At 38.1% G+C, this 24,881-nt stretch overlaps 1 protein-coding gene across 22 annotated transcripts in view; it reads left to right on the forward strand.

Annotated features, from left to right (window-relative positions):
- CaMKII (Calcium/calmodulin-dependent protein kinase II) overlaps positions 1 to 24,881 on the forward strand; it is a 1,422,941-nt gene that overhangs the window by 1,343,681 nt on the left and 54,379 nt on the right. For all 22 annotated transcript variants that reach the window (XM_081726364.1, XM_081726368.1, XM_081726335.1 and 19 more), the window contains one exon: positions 6,072 to 6,186. In XM_081726364.1, coding sequence (XP_081582490.1) covers positions 6,072 to 6,186 — 115 coding nt within the window. The remainder of the gene's footprint in view (positions 1 to 6,071; positions 6,187 to 24,881) is intronic.

Here is a 24,881-nt window from a genome sequence, read left to right on the forward strand (position 1 = left end):
ATAGATTAACATTTAGTTAACTTCCACAAATTACTAATTTCAAAGTTTAATTTTCAATTATTAAATCTTCATTATCTTATTTAAAAGGCTTTAATTACCAAAGGTAGATTAATGTTATTTATTTCGATTTCTATTAATAAAGAAGAAATTAATTTCAATTTAATTAGTTCTACTATTAACTTCAGTCCCTTATATTACTTCCAATTACTGAGATGTTTAGCCTTCAAATAATCAAACTGGCTATTTTTAATGCTGCACAAAACTAAAGATAGATTACGAGATTTAAAGCGCCCAATCCTAAGGTGGGGTTTTACCCCAGCCGCACACACACCAAGAGAATGAAAATGACAAGTCACGTCATGCAATGAAACAAACAACTCTAGCACAATTTGCCTTCGTTTTTTAAAGTTCAAAACAACAGCAATTCATCTCTCATACAGTAAATGTGTACATTAATGGAAGCCGGGTAATGACGTAAAGCATTGAAATCTTAGCAGGTTAAAGGGAAATTATTGGAAACATTTAAACGAGTTAGGAGCTAGATGTTTGATCATGTTTTAAATCCCCCATAAATGAGAGAATTATTATTATTGAAAGTCAGAACCGCAGAGAAGTTTCAAAGCTAGTTTTTTCTTTCCTTCTGCAGAAACACGATAATTTAAGGGACAAAGTCAAGGACAACGAAGTAATGGGCACCTCTGAATATAATGTAATTAATGAATGTAAGGTGCTGCAATTCTCCCTACCCTCCTCCGTGATATTTACTGCGAGATTCAGTAAATTCTGCGAACCCTCCTAGTTGCTAGCGCGTGTGCCTTTCATGCGTTCTCTCCTGGATTTGATTCCCGGTGGGAGTGCATCGAACGCAGTACAATGGTTCAGTTCTCACTTTAAATTGCAGGTGTATTTATACCCTCAAACGGAACTCTAAAGGGCAGAGTAGAATGATTGGAGTTTCTCTTGTCAGTAGGAAAAAAAAAATACTGCGGATTTCCGCCCCAAGTCTCTACCTAAAATTATGACTGAGTACAAATCAGAGTGAAAAAAATCATTATTTTTTTCTAAAAAAAAGGTCGTTTTTGTTGATTTTTTAAATTTAAATCACATCTTTTTCCTCTTATAATACAAGTCGCGAACTGAAGAAAAAAACATTAGGAATTAGTATTAAACGTCAATTGTGTCATTTAAGTGAAAGTATTGGGGTTGAATTTTGAATTAATCCGCAATTGTTAACCTATTTCAGTCCCAAACAATGCTTCTTAAGCATTAAGGAAAAAGTACAGCAACATTTATCAACATGGCATTTTTTTTCACAGACGTTACTGATATTTGGCAGGGACATATTATAAAAAGAAAAAATCGGTCGGTTTTGGAGGGAGGATCGGATCACTCCTAAATATGTCCCTGTTTTCTGGAAACAAACAAACAGACGCGAGCACTCAAGAATTTTCGTCTTAAATATCGAATGGTATTTTTCCCGATGAAGCGATGGTTAAGCTCATCACCTTGTGTGAAAAGGGTTCCCAGTTAGAACCCCGGTGAGTACTATAACCAAAAGCTTCCTGTAGTTTTTTAAAAAAAATTTTAACGCTGATCATTCTTTTCCTAATTTCATTTTGTTTCATACTTCTTTAATTTTTTTCATTTCTGGTCTCGGAGAGCCGCACGGACCCCTCCCCCCTCCCTTGGCTACGTGCCTGGTCCAGGCAGCAGTTCATTGCGAGCAGGCCATTTTTTTTCCACAATAGTGATTTTTTTTTCTGTCCTTGCTGTCCCACTCGCGTAGAAAGCAGCAGTACTTTGTGTACTCCGGCTGCATGCCAAGCAGAATAGCAATTACCGTTAGATCTCCACAGATATTCCATTTGTATTTGTCATATTGGGTAAGAGTGAGAAGCAGTTTAAAAGTCTCATAAGTCTCCCTAAGGTTAACTGCGTGAGCAATCGAAACAGAAGGAAATTTTTTCACGTTATGGAAAAGAACTGCTTTGAGACTCAACTTACTACAATCTATGAACAGACGGCACATATTTACACTGTATGGATGGCCAACAGTCTCCATAATGAATTCAATATTGTTACAGGAAAACACGTCACCTTCCTTCGAGAAATATTCGGTAAAAACAGCATTGCGATCACGAGAAACACTCACTTTTGCATCGAGAGAAAGAAGATTCCATCCTTTCAATCGCGAGGCTGAAAGCTCAGATTGTTGCTTAGACAAATTTAAATCGCGATCGTTGATATCACCTTGTCAAAATGTGTGGGGTATTTGATTCACAGGACAATTCAAATGTTGGGTTGGCATGAGTGGATCCCTCATCTTCTGTACCTTCTTCATGCTTGTTACCAGATTCATCGTCACTCACTATCACATTTTCTGGAGGCATTGGTACAGGTAATTCCTTACTGTGGCTCGTATATTGTACACTCTTCTTTATTTTCTACGTAATTCCAGCTATTTTTGTTAGACAAAGACAACAGTTTGTTGTGTGATCCGTTGATTCCCGCCAAATCAAGGGAACAGTGAACGGCATATGTCGTGAACCTTTTGCCCAGCCTGTCAGGAGTCTAACACATGTCAAGCAGCATATATAGAGGGCCATTTCTTGTCTTGGTCGCCAACTTTACACCCAAAATAAAGTTCGTAGCACTTCTTTACGAGTGGGGTCAATTGTAGTTTTTGTAACTTCCTAATCACCTCTCTACAGATATAACAAAAAGAATTTGGGATATAGTATACATGAAGCTGCATCAGTTCCCGAAGGAGCAGGACGCTTATACTTTTAGGGATTATTCATTGAGTATGTATCTACGAACTTACAAATGGGGTAACAAAGCGACTTTTATTTACTTATCGACTGATACGAAAATAAAAAAGAACGTACCTGTACTTTATATCTGCATGTGTAGTGCCCTTGTACTTTATCTATGACTATGTGTCTGTGTGTGTGTGTGAGGGGGGAATTTAACGCATATCGCATGTCTTGTGCATATGGATACTTCTTACTATTGCACTACGTAGAAAATTTATGGTATTTCATGTAGAAGTGGTAATAGAACACAGAAGAAACGCAGATCAGGGGATCCTCACGTACACTATTACCAGAATTTGCACTATTGACACAGGTACGGGGCATTTTCTTCTTCTGAATGACCACAACACTCAGATTTCACTAACCTAGAACAACATGCAACCACTTCCTACGCTATAAGAACTCACAATGCTGCGACACAGGTGGCAAGAATCACAACGCAGTTTTATGTGATTGAATATGACTCATCGGCAATATTGCCAAACGTCACTCATTTCCTTGAGTATGTTCCTTGACCTCAGAGACATGCATCGGGAATTCCTTGCACTTTTTTCGATTTTCTCTCACTTTCTCTCAACTTTATTTCAATCAATAAATGCAAGTTATTTAAATTCAGTCATGGCAGAATAAACTACATGCAGCGTTTTTACCGATTTTTAAGGATTTCAATAGAGAGGGGAAAGCATGTCACAAGAAAACTGAACCCGATAGATAAAAACTGATTTCATTTTCGAATTTAGCACAATCGACTTAGCTTAGAACATTATTCAGATTCCTTCTGACGAAAACCTTGTTGACAAGTGTAACAGGCACGTAGCCAAGGGGTGGGTCCGGGGGCCCAGGCCCCCCTTCGGATCCAGAAATGAAAAATATTAAGGAAGGATGAAACAAAAAGAAATGAGAAAAAGATGAATCAGCGTCAAAAATATAGAGCTACAGCAAGGGTTTGGTTACTCTTTCTTATGAGTAGCTTTATGGGGAGGGAACCGGGGAGGGGGTCAAGTTGAAAATGGATATTATTGTAACGAAGCATTCCGAATTCCATCTAGATCCATGTTAATCCTATGGACTACAAATGACGATCGATAAACCGGTTCGATCAGATAGACTCTCAGGTAGAACTTAAGAAAAGCCCAGAATCACCAATAATATGAGCCATTTTGAATTTCGCTGCAACTCTAATCCATTTTAGAGGATGTCTTTACTCCCGAAACAGTATCTCGTTGCTTTTCTTGATGTCATTAAAACGAAGATAAGAAAAAGAAGAAGAAAGAAGACAAGAAGAACCGAGTTCGAATGACCTTGGAAGACTATCTTTTTCAATACTTTCTAATATTCCTTTACTCAAAATTTCTTCATAGTTTTCTTATTAAAATACTTACTAACATATCCTCATTTTACTCTCCTAAAAGGCCAATATGGGTATGTTACCAGTAAAATAGTTTAGATTGATCGACTCCCTGGTCTGTAACCACAGTATTTCACTCCCCCCCCCCCCGATTACGAAATCCTGACTAAACGAACGAAGATATGTTGCCAGTAAAATAGTTTAGAATGATCGAGCCCCTGGTGTGATAACCACTGTATTTTGTAACGGACCCCCCCCCCCCTATTGCAAAATCCTGGCTACGTGCCCGAGTATAATTAGAGTTAGCAGTTATACGTAATTTCCTCTATTTGAAGAGCCTGTACTATCACTTTGACCTTTAAAAACCTGTTCATGTTGCCCCCCCCCCCAAAAAAAAATCAAATCAGTGAAACGTTTCATGATGTCTCGGTTTTTACGAACGCATTCGTTGTGTTGCTGCTCACTTATTTTCTTTCGTTCATCAATCATATGATCAAAGTCTGGACTTTCCAAAAGCTTTTTCCTCCCATAATTACTCCTTGCAGATGACATTGAGAAAGACATTATATTTTTAAAAGCCTTGTGTACATTATTAATGTCATTATATCCTTTATTGTTCCAAATATTCTTATAATTTACCAAGATGTATAACTTGTTTGTAAAAGAACAACCACATAACCAAGAATTATTATAATACTAAAATGTCGAACACGTGTCATCACTTTAGTGGAAACATTAAGTTGAAGAATTGGAAGACTATTCTGTACAATCACCTTTTTATTTTCGTATGCCCGAGAAGCATAATCATGCAGTTACAATTACCTCGAGCTTCTAACTCTGTCTCCATTTCACAGGCTTCTTGCTTCCGCTGCAATAATCAGAAACTGCTGTTGAATACCTTCCTCCCATATATTGCACAAGATTCAAGTATATCATTGCACTATTAAAGAACTGAATATCACAGTAAAACAGACACACGTCAAACAATTTATAAATGATTTTTTTTTTTTTTTTACTAGTTTTAGTACAAATTTTCTCCAATGATGATAAGATCATTTTACACTTTTCCAAAGTCTTTCTGTTTTTACTTTCGGCTAAGAATTGCTTTCAGACTCGCATGTGTACCAAAGAATGACGCTAGAGGACGCGCCTATACCATCATGCTGCTTTGTAGTGACAGTATGAGGAATTCGCAACAACCACTCAGTTCTAATGTCAAAGAATGAAAACAAAAGAGCGATTTTGGAAATATGTTCTAATAAAATAAATCAATAATTTTATGTATAGATTTTATCTTTGAGTATATACTACTTACTTTACTTACATGAAGTAATCGCCTCTGGTACCCGGCCATCTGAGCGTTCAGGCACGGTTCTTGACATCAGTTTTGAATTTTGGAATGAAAAGAAAGCAGAGTTTAAACCTCCGTGGAGTTCGGATTCCATCTAAAGACTCCAGGGCCACGTTATATATCTTTCATACCGGTACAGAAAAAGAAACTTAAAACTTCTGCCATCCAATCCTGACTAAAAGCCTAAGCGGAGAAGTAACAACCTCTTCTCTCGATATCTACAAGCGTAATTTAACCTCTAATAAGCGAGTTCTCTCAATAAACATCAAAGCAATACAATTTGTTTAATTTGTGTATATGTATATTATGATTTTGAAAAATGTTCAACTTCAGTTAAGCTTTTTCTTTTCACCTGTGATGTGTTAATTCATTACTGTGTGTTTAATGGAAGCATTGATTCATAGATTTATCTATTATATATTTTCGATGTCAGTACAAATATTCTTTTCTTATTGCATATACGTTTTATTGTATTTGCTCGTCCTTTTTGGACATGACAGCATTATATTTCTTTATGAAGCTAATGATTTAACATTTTCCTCGTTTTCCATTTCAGTGTTGGGTAAGAATTGTAAAGCAGTGAACACCACTATTCTGAATCCGCATGTGCACTTGCTGGGAGAAGATGCTGCATGCATTGCATATATAAGGCTCACACAGTATATGGACAAGTAAGTTTGAGTTAGTTATTTAAAATATTTATAATTAAAATAATAGGATACAAAATCAATGATTAATTAAAATATTTAGATATTTTAGATATTTAAATGAGAAACACTTTGCTCTGCCAGAATTCTCTATGCCATGATATCTATGATTACTTTACGACATAAGTATGGTTTTAGGTTGTTTTCGACTTCATTAAGCCCGTTACTTTCCGCAGTGAAGTGTATTTATTCATGGATTTTGATTAAAAACATACAAGGCGACAGGTGGTTGTACCATATTAATTGGAATACCTCATACGAAGTCCAGGCAGCACTCATTGGCCGCCGTGGCATAAAGCGGAAGGAAAGTAATTTTTGTTAAGTTCTTCCTTTAGTCTACGTATCTATTCAGAATCACAGCAATGTAACAACTTTTGAATGCTTACTGCTACTGTCACCTCGTTGCAACTCGAATTCACACAACCAAAGAAGAAGAAGCAGTGAGTCACAAGCACAGAAACGACTCATCGTACAAGATCGTTTACAATTTTACTACGAAAGGTGTCATACAATCGATGAAATAGTAAAGGTTGTCGTTTTCAAACCAGCCGATGGTAAATTACTGTAGTTAAAGCTTTCTAACTTTCCTCACTTCGAAAGGGTAGGATAAATATGAACCAGAGCTATATTATTCTAAAACAGATAGTAGAATGAAATACTGATATTAAAAGACTGCAACAAAATGTCGTAAGCAACCTTTTTTTTCTAGTGTGAGACCACATTAATAATATTTCATTAAATTTGTTGGGTTACGTATTACATATTTGTCGGTGTGCATTCTTAAAAGTTACAGCCATTCGCAGTATTCCTAAGGAAATCGAAACCGAAAATCTCATGTGATGTTTTATGGCCAAGTAGCTAATGTGTGTAATCACAGGTGCAATACCTGGTGGGAGCTAATGTATTTTTATCCAGCGTTAGCATGTATATATCACGTCGCGAAATAGTGCTAAATGAACCCAACCAAACTGATCAGTCAAACTAAAAATACAATATTATCAAGGTATTAACGATACGTTATTAATATTGGGTTGGGGGAACTGAAATGTCCAACAACCATGTGCCACTTTCAAAGGTAAGAAAAATTAAAACTATCAGATTAGTTAGTAGTCGTAGGCTAAAGCCGCACACTTTAGACATCGTTCAACCTATCATTAGACTCCCTGACGAAAGAAGTATGTAGTCTACGATGCAAAGAAGCTTAACCATACATTGCACTGGCCGGACATCAGGGAAGTTCTTCCCTATCTAGAAGTAACCGAGAAGACACTGGAAGAGGCAGTGACGTAGGGAAGGGGCGGGGCAGAGGGGCCGTCTCCCCAAAGAGTTCCGACAATGTATCTTGGTACTTTGATATTTGTAATTTTTCTCGGAAGAAACAGCAATTGCCTTTCATGTACTCTATTTCGAAACAAGATATTTCACTAAACAGTTCCTAGACGAGCTGCGTTCCCAACGTCGTCTTTATTCTTTAAAACTGTTTACATTGGGGGGGGGGGGGAGTGGTATGGAAATCCCAGTTATTCAAAGGTAGAAAGGAAAGAGAGTGAGGTTCTATATGCACATGGTGACCTTGAAGTTATTGTTCTACGGTTTGACATACCAATGACCACAGTTTTCACGTGTCTTCTTTGAGCCGAAGCCTTTGCAGACTGAGCCAGGCAATACTGAAAAGAATCAGTTCCTTTCTAATCATAAAAGGAGATTCCGAAAAAAAATTACTTTATCTTGGTTGAAGGGTTAAGAGGGATTGGACATATTTAAGCCCCAGAAATCGTTGACCTCGGAAAAAAAAACTGCCACCGTATATTTTGAATCATTCATCGCCGTTCCCAATAGGATTAACTATAAAAGGAAACGTCAGTTTAACACCACTCACTTCTAGTTGCAATTGGCTTCAAACAAAACGGCGATCAATGGATTTCCCTACATGCTCAGCAGCTAGTTTTCTTAACCTACAAGGAGAAAAAAAAAGATAGGAGTAAAAACAAAGAATTTCCTGTTGTTGTTTTGCTTTCATTCAGATGAAAAATGTTTGAGGAAAAATTGTTAACACAGTAGTAAAGACTTGAAGCATGTAACTATGTCACAGCAGTCTCTCATGTTTGATCAGTTTGAGCAGTTCAGAAGATTTATTTGAGTTAGACATCTTTAGGATGTCGAAATAAGAACATAGGTTGCAATTACAAAATGTCAAAAAAAAAGTCTTACAAAAGTGGTTAAAGTAATAAATAAATAAATGTGTTCATTTCGGTGAGGAAAATGTGCAGAGAAACCAGAAAGAAATGGAGAAAAACTAAACAAGATATTAATTCAAAGAAAGACTTGAAAAGTCTTTTAGAAAAGTAACAAGAACGAAAAAGAAGACATTAGTGGTGAGGAGGTCTGCGTTCAATTTGCCCTCACACCGTGAGTTGAATGCGAATGTAGATAAGGCGAAGGTCAGTTGTTGGTATGGGTATATCGAACATACTACCTGGTTGTGGCAGTTCAGTTACACCGTAAACTTGCGTAAGGACCGAGTGAACATGGGACCTCCACAGAACTTCATAAAGTCGTGTATGCTGTACGAGTTCAAACTGGGGTCAAACGCCGCTGCAGCAGGACGGACGATATGCCAGGCCTTTGGTGAGGGTGTCCTGACTACGCGGACAACGCAGCGGTGGTTTAACAAGTTTAAGGACGGTGACGAAACACTCGAAGACTCACCATGTGCCGGAAATTCAACACATGTACAAAATGAAGATCTTCAGGCAGCACTTGAGGCGAACAGTGACCAGACATGTGAGGTGCTGCAACTACAATTCAGTGTGAGTGGAGAACCCATTCGGCAGCACCTCTATCAACTTGGGAAACACTACCAGTTGGGTTGATGGGTTCCGCATGATTTGACTCCGCGCCAGAAGGCAACGCGACCAGACACTTGTGTTTCTTTGCTGTCTCATCTGAGGAAGGAGCCATTTGTGAACAGGCTGTTGACATGTGATGAAAAGTGGATCCTGTACGAAGCTCCACGGCGCCGTCATCATTGATTAGCATCCCATGAAGCAGTTCCGAAACAGCCGAAACCATCACTGCACCAAAAGAAGGTCCTTATGTGTGTTTGGTGGACTGGTCGCGGCATCGTGCATCGGGTACTGCTATCATCTGGTCATAGCTTCAGTACAACTGTGTACTGTCAGCAGTTGAGTCGTGTTCAAGAAAAACTCAAAACTCTGGAGCCAGCACTTCTGAACCACAAAGGGTCCTCCTGTTGCAGGACATCGCTAAACCCCACGTGGTAGGGATTACCCAGGACACCATTGGATGGGAAACACTATTGCATCAGCTATACTCCCCGGACATTGCAACGTCCGATTATCACCTGTTCCATTCCTTGGACAATCACCTTAGAGGACGCTAGTTGAAATCCCTAGTAGAGGTGCAAAATTCACTTGATACCTTGTTGGCTTCATGGTCCACCAAGATCGTCGACGCTCATGGGAACTATTTTTGATCTTCCAGGTATGTCTTAGGTGACATATCGATGTTCGAAGGTAGTGGATGAAAAAGCAACAGAACCTTCGTGGTTACCTTTATATATAGGCGTGGATCCAGGATATGATCAAGGAGGGGGCTAAAGCATAGTGCATGATAACGCGATAATACAGACTATAATTAAACATTATATATAAGGGACTTGAAGATAATAGTAAAAATAAAAACATTTGAACATGTATAAGGGAATCAACGAATTTAAAAAAGGCTATCAACCTCGTGCTTATATATTAAAGAAATCTGACGGTACAGTTGTCACTGATACGGATAGCATCTTAAATAGATGGAAAGATTTCTTTGTCGATTTGCTTAACACGCAACCAAAAACTAGTGTGCGCGGAGAAAAGGAGATACACACCGCAGAACCTTATATATTCCAGAACCCGACCGAATAGAAGTAGAAACCGCTATATAGAAATTAAAGAAACACAAATCTCCGGGTGTAGATGAAATTCCGGCTGAGTTAATTTTAGCTGGAGGCGAAAAATTGTGGAACAACATACACAAACTCATTCTCCTTATCTGGAACAAGGAAGAATTGCCACAAGAGTGGAAAGAATCAGTCATTGTTCCAATTCACAAGAAAGGCGACAAAACTGACTGTAATAATTATCGAGGCATTTCTCTTCTGTCAACATCCTATAAAATCCTTCCAAATATTCTATTAGCAAGACTGACCCCATACGCAAATGATCAGTGCGAATTTAGACGTAATCGATAAACTATCGACCAAATATTTACCATTCGCCAAATACTCGAAAAAAAAGTGGGAATACAATACCCCGGTACATCAACTACTTATTGATTTTAGAAAATCGTACGACTCGGTTAGGAGAGAAACATTATAGAACGTTCTTACAGAACTTGGAATACCGAGAAAGCTAATTAGATTAATTAAGATATGTTTAAATGAATCCCAGAGTAAAGTCCGGGTAGGAAATTTTTGTCCACGAGCTTTCACGTCGAAAATGGCCTGAAACAAGGGGATCCGTTGTCGCCATTATTATTTAACTTCGTTCTGGAATACTCTATAAGGAAAATCAAAGATAGCAACCATGGCCTAGTGTTGAACGGTATTCACCAGGTTATGGCATATGCTGATGATGTAAATTTAATAGGGGTGATAGGAGAACAATAGAAAGAAGTGCAGAGATCTTATTAAACGCTTGCAGGGATATGGGTTTAGAAGTAAATGCAGAGAAAACTAAATACATGGAAGTGCGTCGGGACCGGAATACAGCAAATTATGGATGCGTTAAAATATTAAATAATACTTTTGATAAAGTGGATAGTTTCAATATCTAGGATCAATATTAACAGAGGAAAATCATATTCACGAAGAAATTAAATGTCGACTCAAAACAGGGAATTCGTGTTACTATTCGGTTCAAAATCTCTTGTTGTCGCTAATTCTGTCGAGGAATTTAAAGCTTAAAATATACAAAACGATAATCATGCTTGTTGTTCTGTATGGCTGCGAAACATGGTCACTTACTCTGAGGGAAGAACATAGACTGAAAGTATTTGAGAACAAGATCCTGAGACGAATATTCGGACCCAAGAGGAACAGGAATGGAGAATGGCGGAAACTTCATAACGAGGAACTACATAATTTATATGGTTTACCCAACATTGTTAGGGTCGTCAAGTCTAGGAGGCTTACCTGGGCGGGTCATGTAGCTAGGATGGAAGAAAGTAGAAACCCTTTCAAAGTCTTGACTGGAAGACCAATCGGAAAACGACCATTAGGAAGACCTAGGCGCAGATGGGAGGACAATATTAAGATAGATCTCACAGAGATTGGAATACAAAGTGGTAACTGGATGCAGTTAGCTAAGGATAGAAGTCAGTGGAGAGCTTTTGTGAACGAGGCATTGAACTTCCGGGTTCCATAGGCCATAGAGTTTTATATATATATATATATATATAGATAGATAGATAGATAGATAGATATTACTAATTAACTAACTAACCCTATAGAATATGGAACTCAAAGGTTTAATGCCGCATTTACAGAAGCTTTACATTTACTTCTGTTCTTACCCAATTATATTCATTTTCTACTTTGTATTCATATTTCTGCGAGATATATGTTAATATTGTCCTCCCATCTACGCCAAAATATTCCTAATGGTCGTTTTCCGGTTGGATTTCAATTTAAAACTTTGAAAGTGTTCCTAGTTTCTTCCTAGACATTCAATTTCTTCGTGAATATGATCTTGCTCTGTTAATAGTTATCCTAGATAATTGCAAGTATCCAGTTTATCAAAAGTATTATTTGATAGTTTAATGCATCCATAATTTGCATTACAATCCCAACGAACTTCCATGAATTTAGTTTTTTCTGCATTTACTTCTAAACCCATGTCCCTGCAAGCATTTAATAAGACCTTTGCATTTCTTTCTATTGCTCTCCTATCATCTTTCTGTTATATTTACATCATCAGCATACGCCATAACTTTGTGAATGCCATTCAGCTCTAGGTCCAGGTTGATTGCTATCTTTGATTTTCCGTAGTGTATTCAAGAACAAAGTTGAATGATAATGACGACAACGCATCTTCTTGTTGCAGGCCATTTTCGATGTTGAAGCTCATAGACATGTTATTTTGCTACCCATACCTTACTTTGGGATTCGTTGTAACACATCTTAATTAATCTAACTCGATTTTTTGATATTTCAAATTCTGTAAGAACGTCGTAGAATGTTTCTCTCGAAACCGAGTCGTAGGTCTTTCTAAATTCAACAAAAAATTGATGTACCAGAGTATTATATTCCTATTTCAGGTATTTGTCGAATGGTAAATATCTGATCGATTTTGCCTAAATCTGCACTGATAACCTCCAATAATTTCATTTGCGTATGGAGTCAATCTTGCTAATAAAATGTTTGGGAGAATTTTATAGAATGTACACAGAAGAGAGATGCCTCGATAATTATTACAATCAGTTTTGTCACCCTTCTTGTGAATGGAACAGTTGTAGATTCTTTTCACACTTGTGGCAATTCCTTCTTGTTCCAGATAAGAAGAACGAGTTTGTGTGTCTGTATATTTATTACACGTTATATAAGTTACTATACTATTATTTATTACACAATATATCTAGTGCTTTTCTCTTTTGTCACCATAAGTTGAAGCAAACCAAACAGAAGAACAACATACTAAATAAACATATATGCATATTGTTTACGAAAAATTAATAACACCATACTAAATAAACAGATAGGCCAACACATGTCGCATATATGCAAGGGCGGATCGAGGGCGGACTTCTGAGGGGGCGGTGGGTTGTAGTACTGGTACTTAGAGCTACTTTTAAGAGCGTCAAACTCGGGTATGGGTTTTATTTATATTTAAAATAAAAAAATGCTTCATCTTCTGGGGGACGATCGCCCCGATCACCCCCTGGATCCGCCCCTGCATATATGTACTAAAGAATATTGTAAGGTTCCGCATGTCTACACGTTATGCAATAACCATGTGTGAACTACGCGTGTTAATAGTAAATAAAAACAATCAGACGACTGTTCCGAAGAGGAGTTGTCCACCATCGCCAACAGTCGGAAGGACGAGGATCACAGAAGGAAGCAGACACTTCAGGTTAAAAAGGAGCTGCACGCCTCGACCAGTATCAATGTCCACAGGTTGATCGAACCACCTAGCCCTAAGGCGCCCGACCATTGGGTTGCCCTACCCTCTCACGACGCTTGGTCAATTGAGAGACACCTGATCCCTAAGCCCTTAGACGCACGGTCATTGGGTTCCTTCTCTTTCTTTCACGACGCCCTCACCGAGAGACACACCTAATCGCACAAAACTTAACCCCTCTTACAACGCTTGGTCAAAGAGAGTTACCTCACCCCAAAGCTCACGACGCTTGGTCATCGGGTTCCTACCACATTCTAACCTAAAATTATTTAAAGGAAACTACTATTGTAACATTTTATAATAAAATTTGATGGAAAAAGTCCAAATCCCGAGTACTATATTTGCTCTATCCAAGAAATTTTACATGGTAGATGCGTCGGCGTCTATTTACAGACATTAAAAAGAGTTTTCTACGGGACGCTCTTTTTATTAGCGGAAAAATGGACTTAGAACTTTTTAGTGTTAATATTGCTAAAGCAGGATTATATAAAGATAGTCATCCGTATTGTCATATACACTTTAATTACTCTTAACGGTAGATTGATTCGTTTTAGGCTGGCAGGTATTTATGCCGACAAGTAGATATGGAAAACATACGTATAAAGAAAGTGATAATAATATGGCAGAATCAGGCTCCCGTATACCTGTGAATAATCCTCATCTAACTAGATATTCTGATCACAGTACAAACGAGCCGAATCTATTTTTCATACTGTTTGATCATTTGGCTATACTCCAGGCATGGACCCCCGAAAAGAAGAAAGAAATTCTCCCAATGTATATGCAGGAGGTAGCACTCGACTTTGTTTTACAATTGCAAAATCAGAACCAATTTGACACCCTAAGTTACGATCAACTTAAAACCAAATCAATTTCTCTGTCCCGCCCAAATTTACCAGCGTATAAGGCGGAATTAAAAATTTTCCAAATACAACAAAACGAAAATGAGTCGGTCGATTCATATTTCTTAAGGAAATTAAGGGCCATCAGACATCTAATACCAGAGGCTTCTTAGGAACAGAAAACCCATTTTCTTTCATTGGGATTACAAAGAAATTTACTGCAAAAGATAGTGTTAGAATCCTTTCAAACAGTCCAGCGGCTGCAGAATCGACTTCATGAATTGGAAAAAGCACACGACCTCATGCAGAAGAGGAATTATGTAGAATTGTCACAGGCAATTCATTCTTTAATCGGCCAATCTAACCGCCCCTCAACATTTCCTGTGAACGACTTTCATAGCCAAACGAATCCTAATTCATACTTTCCAACCTATGTACGGCAGGCAATTTTTACTGTGTATCACACCCAAGTTGCTCCTTGTTATTCGCACTCATTACCTTCGGCACTACCACTGCAGAATATTTCCCCTCCACAGTCAACTTCCACTCCACATGAAGTTTCAAATCCGCACCACCACCAAGGTCAAAACCCGCCCTCACAGCCTCCTCACACGGACCTCACCAAGCTGGCTAATCAAATGGCCGAGCTATCATTAATATTGGCATAGAATGCTATGAGGACGAATTTTAGGCGTAACAACGGAGGAAAAAATCGTAAAGGAAACAGACAAAAAGCGGATGCGAAGAATACCAATAAAGGAAATAATGGTGGTAGGAAAAAGAACAATTTTGTAAAAGGCGATAAAATTTCAGTATACTCAATTTGTTACAAGAAGAACTACGGAGCATCCATGTGTTGGAATAATCCTAAAAATTCCAACCAGGGAAACTCATAACTGGGCTCGCGGGCCATACCAGAAAAGTCGGCGGGGGCCACACAGGAACCACCGCAGTCAAAACGTAATAACATTGAAGAAGAGCAGGCAACAGCGGAAACTTCTAAGGATACGGACGGCAATTTTTTCACCCAGACGACCTATAATGAACACCGAAAACATGTTAAGCTGGGAACAGAAAATAATAAACTATTGCTCAATATTAGTGTAAATTCAAGCAGTCTACCAGTTATAATAGATACGGGATCTAGTCTTAGTCTATGGTCCAGGCAAAACGTACCTTCAAAATGTACGCTAATACCATTTCAAACTCGTATCAAGGGCATTACTAACAAAGTTCTAACTTTGAAAGAAGTAGCTTTAATTAAATTTAAAATTGGCACCACTACCTTCTCACATTATTTCCGCATCATAGATGCTGACTTTATCCGATTTTTCGGAATGACATTCTCGCAAAACTTTTTTTCTCAAATAGACTTGGAGAATAAATCCATATCGTTATACAAAAAACCTAGGAAACCTATGTTTCCAATAGAAAAAGAAGAATCAGAAGAAATGTCACAAGAAACTACTCACTCTTTGCACTTGCAAACGAATGCAAACGTCATCACAGCCAGTAAGGTTACGATTCCGGCGAAATCATTTCTGCTTCCCTGTATCGATTCAAAACAAAAAATTCGTGACGCTGCATTTTATACTACTCCTCTACAATCTTTATTAGACCGATATGGCTTACGGGCAATGACCATGAGAGTACCGAGTAACGACCTTACGTTACTAATTTCCAAGCCTACGGAACGAATAATAACGCTAAATAAAGGTACGCCTGTGGCGTATACAGAGAAGGATGTGGAAGAATTTTCATTTCGAATAGAAAAAAATAAAAGAAAAGGCACCAATTTTGTACTCAAGAAGGGATAGAGGAAAGATTAGACACACCGCTAAAACCTTTAACATTGACCTTTTTGATATATATGCTGATTTACCGGAATACCAGCGAATAGCTGTAACTAACTTATTATACAAATATAGGGACGTGTTTTCATACAGTCTAGAGGATATAGGTTATTTTAGGGGATACCAGCACAAAACTCGTATAGATAAAAGTGCGTCATTCCATCACCGTTCCCCACCAATTCCATTAGGAATTAGGCACCAAAGTGATAAGCAGTTATAGCAAGTGTTAGATGCCAAAATTGTAACTGAGACACAGACGAGTAATTATTCTTCGCCTTTAATTGGGATCAAGAAACCAAACAGTTCAGAATTCAGATTTGTGTTGAATCTACAGGCATGTAATAGTTATACCAAATTTTTAAGCATAACATTCCAGTCTACAGAAGACGTTTTGCAGGTCTTAAAAGGGAAAACTCTAATTACGATCCTGGACATTTCTCAGTCCTACTTCCAAATATTATTGCATTCAAAAAGCGGTAAATACATGACTTTTGAGGTGAATCAAACATGCAAAAGCTATACATTTCTTAGATGTGTAATGGATCACTGTTCCTCTTCCCAATCTTTAACGATTGTTATTAAAATGCTATTAGATTGCTTACCAAAGCGCATAATTAATTTTGCTGATGACACCGTGATCGGTTCATATACATGGGAACAACAACTCTCAGATTTCGAGCTTTTATTCTAAAAATTACGGAGACACGATTTCCGAGCCAATCCCAAGAAGACGTACCTGCTATATAGAGAACTCCCAGTACTAGGATTTTTTGTGTCCGGAGAGAAGATAAGCATCTCACCAAAAATAGCAAAGAAGATGAAGAATTTTAAAAGCCGACTACTAAACGCATACTTAAGAGCTTTATAGGCCTATGCTCTTATCTACGAAGTCATATTAAGGACTTCGCGACCAAGATAGAACCTTTCCAGCAGCTCCTTACTAAAAATGCCAAATATAAATGGACCTAAAAACATGATAAATTATTTGAGAAGTTGAAAGAAGACATTTTGAGTGCCCCTTCTCTCTATCATTTCGACGAAAAGTTAGACATAAGGCTGTACACGGACGCAAGCTCTCACCAGTTAGGGGGATCCTGGCTTGTTGCGACCCCAAAACAAACGGAGAAAGAATCGTTTCCTATTGTACCAGATGTCTCACAAAAACTGAGACAAAGAGCTCATCCTGGCAAAAAGAACTATACGCTATTATTTATGTTCTGGGTAAATTTAGATATTTCTTACTTAATCATAAATTTAAATTGTTTACAGACGCAAAATGTCTAACTTCTTTGCGTACACACCTGGACAGAGTAGGAAAATACACTCGCTCTAGACTTTTCTTAGCTGACTATAATTTCGATATCTGCCACATTGAAGGGAAGAAACATCCGGCTGATATCATCAGCCGCTTAGAGCAAAATAACAATACCTTAGAACCCATGGACCCACATGAGGCAACCGAAGATTTACATGCATACAGATCCAATTCTCTAGAGAAACCCATTCTTCAAATAGAATACTCAGGATCTTTGAAGAACTTACGGGAAGAGCAGCGTAAAGATGACGCATACGCTGATATAATAGCAGTTTTAAAAGGGGGAGAACCGACAGAAAGTTTTGCCATGAAAGCAGCTAAGTATTTTCGATTAAAAAACAACATATTGTACCGTACACAAAAACATCCAGAACTTGGGCTACTTCATCTTATGTATCCCGAAAAGTTTGGCAGGGCCATGGTTCGAATCTATTCATAAAGACCCGTCAGCGGGTTTTCGAAGACATATAAGACTGTCCTCAACAAATACTATATGCCAAACATGAAATCATACTTAGCTTTCAGAATCAAGAACTGTAAGGAGTGCCAACTCTTGAAAAAACTCCCGAAAAAGCCACAAGGAGAACTTCTCCATCACCCGATAGGCCATATAGGAGGATGATGGATGTTTGACGGTTTAGGACCTTATCCACACGAAGAAGGGAAACAAAAATACGTTTTAGTAGCCATCGAAACAAGTACACGTTATATAGCGACGAAAGTTGTTAATAGCATCACTGCTGATACAATTGAACAGTTCGTATATTAAGAAATAATTATGAAATTCGGCGCCTTTCATTTCCTTCACCTGGACAAACATCCTGTACACACAGCGAAAAAACTTCAAAAACTAGCGGAAATATATAATTTCGAATTTAAGTTCTGCCCTGCTTTTAACCATCAAGACATAGGATTAGTCGAGGTCATGAACAAAACACTACAGAATTCCTTAAAATTTTTCGTCCAACAAAATCACGAAATTTGGCCAATATTATTACCTCATATTACTTTTGGTTTAAACAGTTTCGCTCAATTAGGAACGAAAACATCAAGCTTCTTTTTAATGTTTCGGTACGAACCCAGGACAATCAGCGATTGCAAACTACAGACTACCTCTCAGCTACAGCTTGAACGAGATCAACTCGTAAAACTTCGAGAAAAGACACGGCAAAACTTACTGAAGGCTCACGAACAACAAATGAAGTATTTTGATAAAAAAAAAAAAACATAAACAACAAACTTTCCACAATGGAGATAAAGCACTCATTTACTTCCCCTTTCGAATAATTGGAGAGTCATCACAATAGACCGATAGATACTGCGGACCGGCTACAATAATCTTAAAACTAAACAATAATCTCTATCGAGTTCGCATGCCTCATAATTTCAGGAACGGAGAACAGAATATCTCCATCGATAGAATTAAACCTTATCATGGCGAAGAACATATACCATACGACGATAATGACGAATACACCAGGTAGGAAGAAGAAAAGAGAAGATAAGAGAGGCAAACAAGAATAACATGTTCCCAGCAGATACGAACCGGCGACACGCGACGAGCATTCTTTACGTTTCAGCGGAAGAAAAAAAGAGGAAAGGAACAACACACGGAGTATCAGTAAACAAGATATGAAATATGATAAGGCTAACTATTTGAAGTGACCACATCTAGTACTACCTTAGCATTCACATTGCAACAAATCCCTTGTCTTTTTCTCACTCTTATAATTCCTCACCTTCCTGCATTCTGCCATTCCAACGGCCTGCACACGTAATTTCCTTCAACGAACAAAAATGCAAGCCAGCATTTTTCTATTCCCCTCCAGCGAATGGACTTCACAAGGCCAGCAACATTTTTTTTGCTCCTCCGCGCGAATCATATGATTGTCACATATTATACTATATATACAGTGTGTTCAGAAATTCAGAATTTTCAGTTGACAAACTTTCTTCCGGCGTGACTACGTTTATCACAGTAGTGACTAACCATTGTATAAGTGTGTTCTGTCATCCATTTCCAACGAACTAGACCGATATTAGAAACTTTTATAATAGCACCCCTTGACGCACTACCATCACAACAATATGCTACGGACATTACCATCAGTGACGTAGTTATAGTTATTATTTATAAACAACAGAGCTTCGACAGCCTCTCCTTTGAGGGAGATGACGTAATATACGGATCCTGCTTAGAGGACAAACTGTCAGTGCTTCAACTTCAACTTTAACTTTAAACTTTATTTGTGTGATAGTGTCTTATACATTATATATATATATATATATATATATATATATATATATATATATATATATATATATATATTAGGGTGGTCCAAAATTTCGAAAGTATGACATTTTACCGTGGCACCCCTTAAATTTGTTCTCCCTTACAAATAAATAATACACGCAAAATTTCAAATCAATAGCTCAATATTTAGAGGTTGCGCAATCGACTTAAAGTTTAACAAAATTAGTGCTTTATTGTCGCTATATTGACAACGCGATACACTCTGGTTTTATGCATTTATTCTCCTATATCCAGTTCATGTAATTATTTATTACAAATCAACTATGCCACTGTAGGAGATATTGTTCCAACAATGATCAATGAAGGCTGTCTTATTCCATTTGGTGCATCCATTGCATTTTGTATTTATCATGCCTTTAGAAACACTGTTAACTTTACAAATTTTAAATAATATTCAGTGCAATAACGAATTTGTTGGTGAGACATTTGGTGGCCTTTTTCGGCACCGAGAGCTATTCACCATGCCAAGTGGATGGCAAAGGCACTGTGGGCATCCAAATATGGCTTTTTAGAGACCAATTCAACCTTACTTATCAAGAAGAGAAAGGGTTGATTACTTGGGTACGTTCCTTGTTAAAAGTTTATGTGAAAGTATGTTTCTTATCACCAGTTGGAGCATCTGCTCCAAGAAATAATCTCGAGTTCCTGAAAATCCTTCTTAAATATCAAACAGATAATCCAGCCGTTTACGAAACCCAGGGGAAAATGTGGTTATCTCTGGTACTTGAGCGAAGAATTCATAAGATCGCGTTCTTCGACGACGAACTATATGCAGAAACAAAGCAAGATATGGTGAAAAACTTGAACACAGATACCAGTAACGATGAGCTTCAAAAACGCCTGTACATACCTTGAGATGGTCTTGTTTCACTATAGGATGCCAAGATCGAGAATTTGGTAACGAAGAACGTAACGCAGTTTCTTGAATGTCTAAGTATTCGAACAATATTTCTTGCACAAAATACGGAGACTTGGAAATCCAACACTGACTACTTACCTTGTTATGAAGTATAAAGGTAACCAAGAAAGTACTGTTTCCTTCTCACCCAACACCTTCGAACATCGATATGACACCAAAGACGTACCTGGAAGATCAAAAATAGTCCCCATAAGCATTGACGACCTTCTGCCAACGCTCAGGAAGACCATAAATTCCATCGCGGTAGAACTTGGAGGGCCGGGAAGTGAAGAAGTTATCAAGTGCATTTTAAACCTCTAGAAGGGATTTGAACTGGCGTCCTCTAAGGTGATTGTCCAAGGAATGGAACAGGTGATAATTGGACGTTGCAATATCCGGGGGATATGGCGGATGCAAGTGTTTCCTATCCAAGGAGTAGAATGGTGTCCCGGGTCATCTTAGGCAAGTGGGGCTTATAATATTGTCCTGTAACAGGAGAACCCCTCCAAGATTCAGAGGTGCTTTGAGTTTTGAGTTTTTCTTGAACACGGATCAACTGCTGACAGTATACAGTTGTTGTATTGATGCTCTGTTCAGCTTGTAGCAGTTTCCGAAGCACGCTACCGCGAGCAGTCCACCAAACACACAGGAGGATCTTCTGATGCAGTGCTGGTTTCGGTTTTTTTGGAGTCGGTTCATGGGATGCTAACCAATGATGATGGTACCGTGGAGCTTTGAACAGGACCCACTTCTCATCACATGTCAACACCCTGTCCAGAAATGGCTCCTTCCTCAGACGAGACAGAAAAGAAACGCAGATGTCAGCTCGCGTTGCCTTTTGGCCCGGAGTCAAACCAAGTGGGACCCTTCGACCCAACTTGTAGTGCTTCCCAAGTTGATGGAGGTGCTGCCGAATTATTTCTCCACTCACTGAATTATAGTCAAAGTTCCTCACCTGTCTGTCCACTGTTCGCCTCAGTTGCTGCCTGAAGATCTTCATTTTGAACATGTGTTGGTCTTCCGGCACGTAGTGCGTCTTCGAGTCTTTCGTCACTGTCCTTAAACTTGCTGAACCAGGGCTGCACTGTTCACGTAGTCACGACACTCTCACCAAAGGCCTGGCATTTCATCCGTCCCTCTGCAGCCCGTTTGACCAAAGTTTGAACTCGTACGACGACCCTTATGACGCTATGTGGAGGTTCCATGTTAACTCTGTCCTTACCCAATTATTACCATTTTCTACTTTGTATTCATATTTCTGCGAGATATATGTTAATATTGTCCTCCCATCTACGCCTAAGTATTCCTAATGGTCGTTTTCCGTTTGGATTTCAATTTAAAACTTTGAAAGTGTTCCTAGTTTTTTCCTCGACATTTAATTTCTTCGTGAATATGACCTTGGTCTGTTAATAGTGATCCTAGATATTTGCAAGTATCCAGTTTATCAAAAGTATTATTTGATAGTTTAATGCATCTATAATTTGCATTACAATCCCGACGAACTTCCATGAATTTAGTTTTCTCTGCAGTTACTTCTAAACCCATGTCCCTGCAAGCATTTAATAAGACCTTTGCATTTCTTTCTATTGTTCTCCTATCATCTTCTATTATATTTACATCGTCAGCATACGCCATAATTTGGTGATTGGCATTCAGCTGTAGGTTCAGGTTGATTGCTATCTTTGATTTTCTTAGTGTATTCAAGAACAAAGTTGAATGATAATGACGACAACGCATCTTCTTGTTGCAAGCCATTTTCGATGTTAAAGCTCATAGACATGTTATTTTGCTACCCATACCTTACTTTGGGATTCGTTGTAACACATCTTAATTAATCTAACTCGATTTTTTGATATTTCAAATTCTGTAAGAACGTCGTAGAATGTTTCTCTCGAAACCGAGTGATAGGCCTTTCTAAAATCAACAAATAATTGATGTACCAGAGTATTATATTCCCATTTCAGGTATTTGTCGAATGGTAAATATCTGATCGATTTTGCCTAAATCTGCACTGATAACCTCCAATAATTTCATTTGCGTATGGAGTCAATCTTGCTAATAAAATGTTTGGGAGAATGAAGAGAGATGCCTCGATAATTATTACAATCAGTTTTGTCACCCTTCTTGTGAGTGGAACAGTGGTAGATTCTTTTCACGCTTGTGGCAATTCCTTCTTGTTCCAGATAAGGAGAATGAGTTTGTGTGTCTGTATATTTATTACACATTATATAAGTTACTATACTATTATTTATTATTACACAATATATCTAGTGCTTTTCTCTTTTGTAACCATAAGTTGAAGCAAACCAAACAGAACAACAACATACTAAATAAACATATATGCATATTGTTTACGAAAAATTAATAACACCATAGTAAATAAACAGGTAGGCCAACACTTGTCGCATATTATGTACTAAAGAATATACATTAAATATTCTAATTATATAAGAATACTAATATTAAAAATATTGTAGAAGTACAAGGACACTGTCTTATATTTCTAATTGAACAACATGCTAAAATACAGTACTGGGAATTTGTTATGGACTGATTTGATGCTAGTGTTGTGGTTTGACAGTAAATTGTTCAATGTTTTGTTCAATGGCTTAGGTCCATTCTTCTGGATTTCATTCTAGAAAAGAAAATGTTTATCGCTTCTTCCACATCAACCCTTCTTCCTTCACGAATAGTTGTTAAAGCAAGGTCATTTAATCGTTCTTCCGATGTTATACCACGCAAGTATATTTTCTGCATTGCAGGAGTTGAAAGTCGTAAGGCAGCAATTAGTTGGAAGATAATTCTTTTATTAGGATAGTATTCGTTGCAGTGTTGTAGTGCATTTACTACAATATCTGGTATCTTGTGAATCTGCTATTTTGCTTTGTTTCACATTTTCCTCTCAAAGTAAGTTCAGCATGCAGCTCTAATTTATCTGGATTTTTATGTAAATCTTTGTCATATATTAATGCAGTTATAGCATAATAGTCATCATAAAGGTGTCGATTTGGACGAATTCAAGAGGTAAGATTTGCAGTAACCTATTCTGAAATCTACTCCTGCGGCTGAATGAAATGGTCAAGAAAAGGAACAAATGTTGTCATTTTGAAACACTCCTTAGGGTTTCTTGAGGTTTCCCCATTCTTGATCTACCACTGGCTCTTAGAACTGGAATCTCTTTCCTATATCACCAACTCTTTTACACGCCGAATAAAATATTGACGAGAATGCTACATCCAATTTTCGCTGAGCTCTTCGAATACTTGATAGACATTTCTTACATTGGTAATTTCAACCGACAGATCAAATTTTGGAAGGGCCGCGGTGGCTCAGTGGTAGAGCGTCCACTTCTGGTGCTTGGGGTCCCGGGTTCGATCCCAGCCCCCGCAAAGTAAACTTTGTGGTGGACAAACACCGTGTGCGTGGGTTTCCTCGGGGTTCTCCCGTTTCCTCCCACTTTCTTCATTCCACCGTTTCATTTATTACTCATCATCACCGTCTCCTTTAGCCTAACCGGCATAACCGTGGGACGTAAAATTCAGAGATTTCATTTTCAAATTTTGGATTCTGCAGATTGTTACTTAGCTTGACTGAAAGAAACATTGTGAGCTACAATTTCCGATGTCACAATAAAGTCGTTACATTTTACCGTGGCACTGTAGCTCGGAGCACTGCGGGACTTCAGTGTTGTACTCATTTTCTAAGCACTTAAGTGTTGCTACAATATGAGAAAAAGTTCTACGAATATATTTTCAGATTCATGTCTTTCTACCTAGACGTATCACACAAAGTGCTTTCAGTTTGGTTTTCTTTGTACCAGAAATAGCAGACTCATAAATGATCGTTTTTAAAACATTAGCACGTTGTGGCGATTCCGAAAGAAAAGCTGATATCCTACCAACATTAGTTGTTATATTTCTAATGTGCTTAACTTCGCATGATTTACCTACACATAGGCTTAAGGAGTGGCTAAAACAATTTGTGCAAACTGCCAGTGGCTGTTCTGCTAGAATGCGAGCTTGAACACCGTTTATTTTCCTACCATATTAAGGCCACCATCGTAATCCTCATCACGAAGGTGTATCATACTTAAAACTAATCAGAATTTCAGCTCTGCATGCCATATAAATAATTTGGCATTCTCAATCTCAACCAACAGATGGAGTCATTCACTTTATACCAATGGGTTTTCATCGCCCAACAGTACTACAGACAGGGCCGAATGGGCTATGGGCCCGGGACCAGGGCGG

Source organism: Thermobia domestica, chromosome 1 (genome assembly GCF_964235325.1).
Source record: "Thermobia domestica chromosome 1, izTheDome1.hap1.1, whole genome shotgun sequence".
In the NCBI taxonomy this organism is placed as follows: Eukaryota; Metazoa; Arthropoda; class Insecta; order Zygentoma; family Lepismatidae; genus Thermobia; species Thermobia domestica.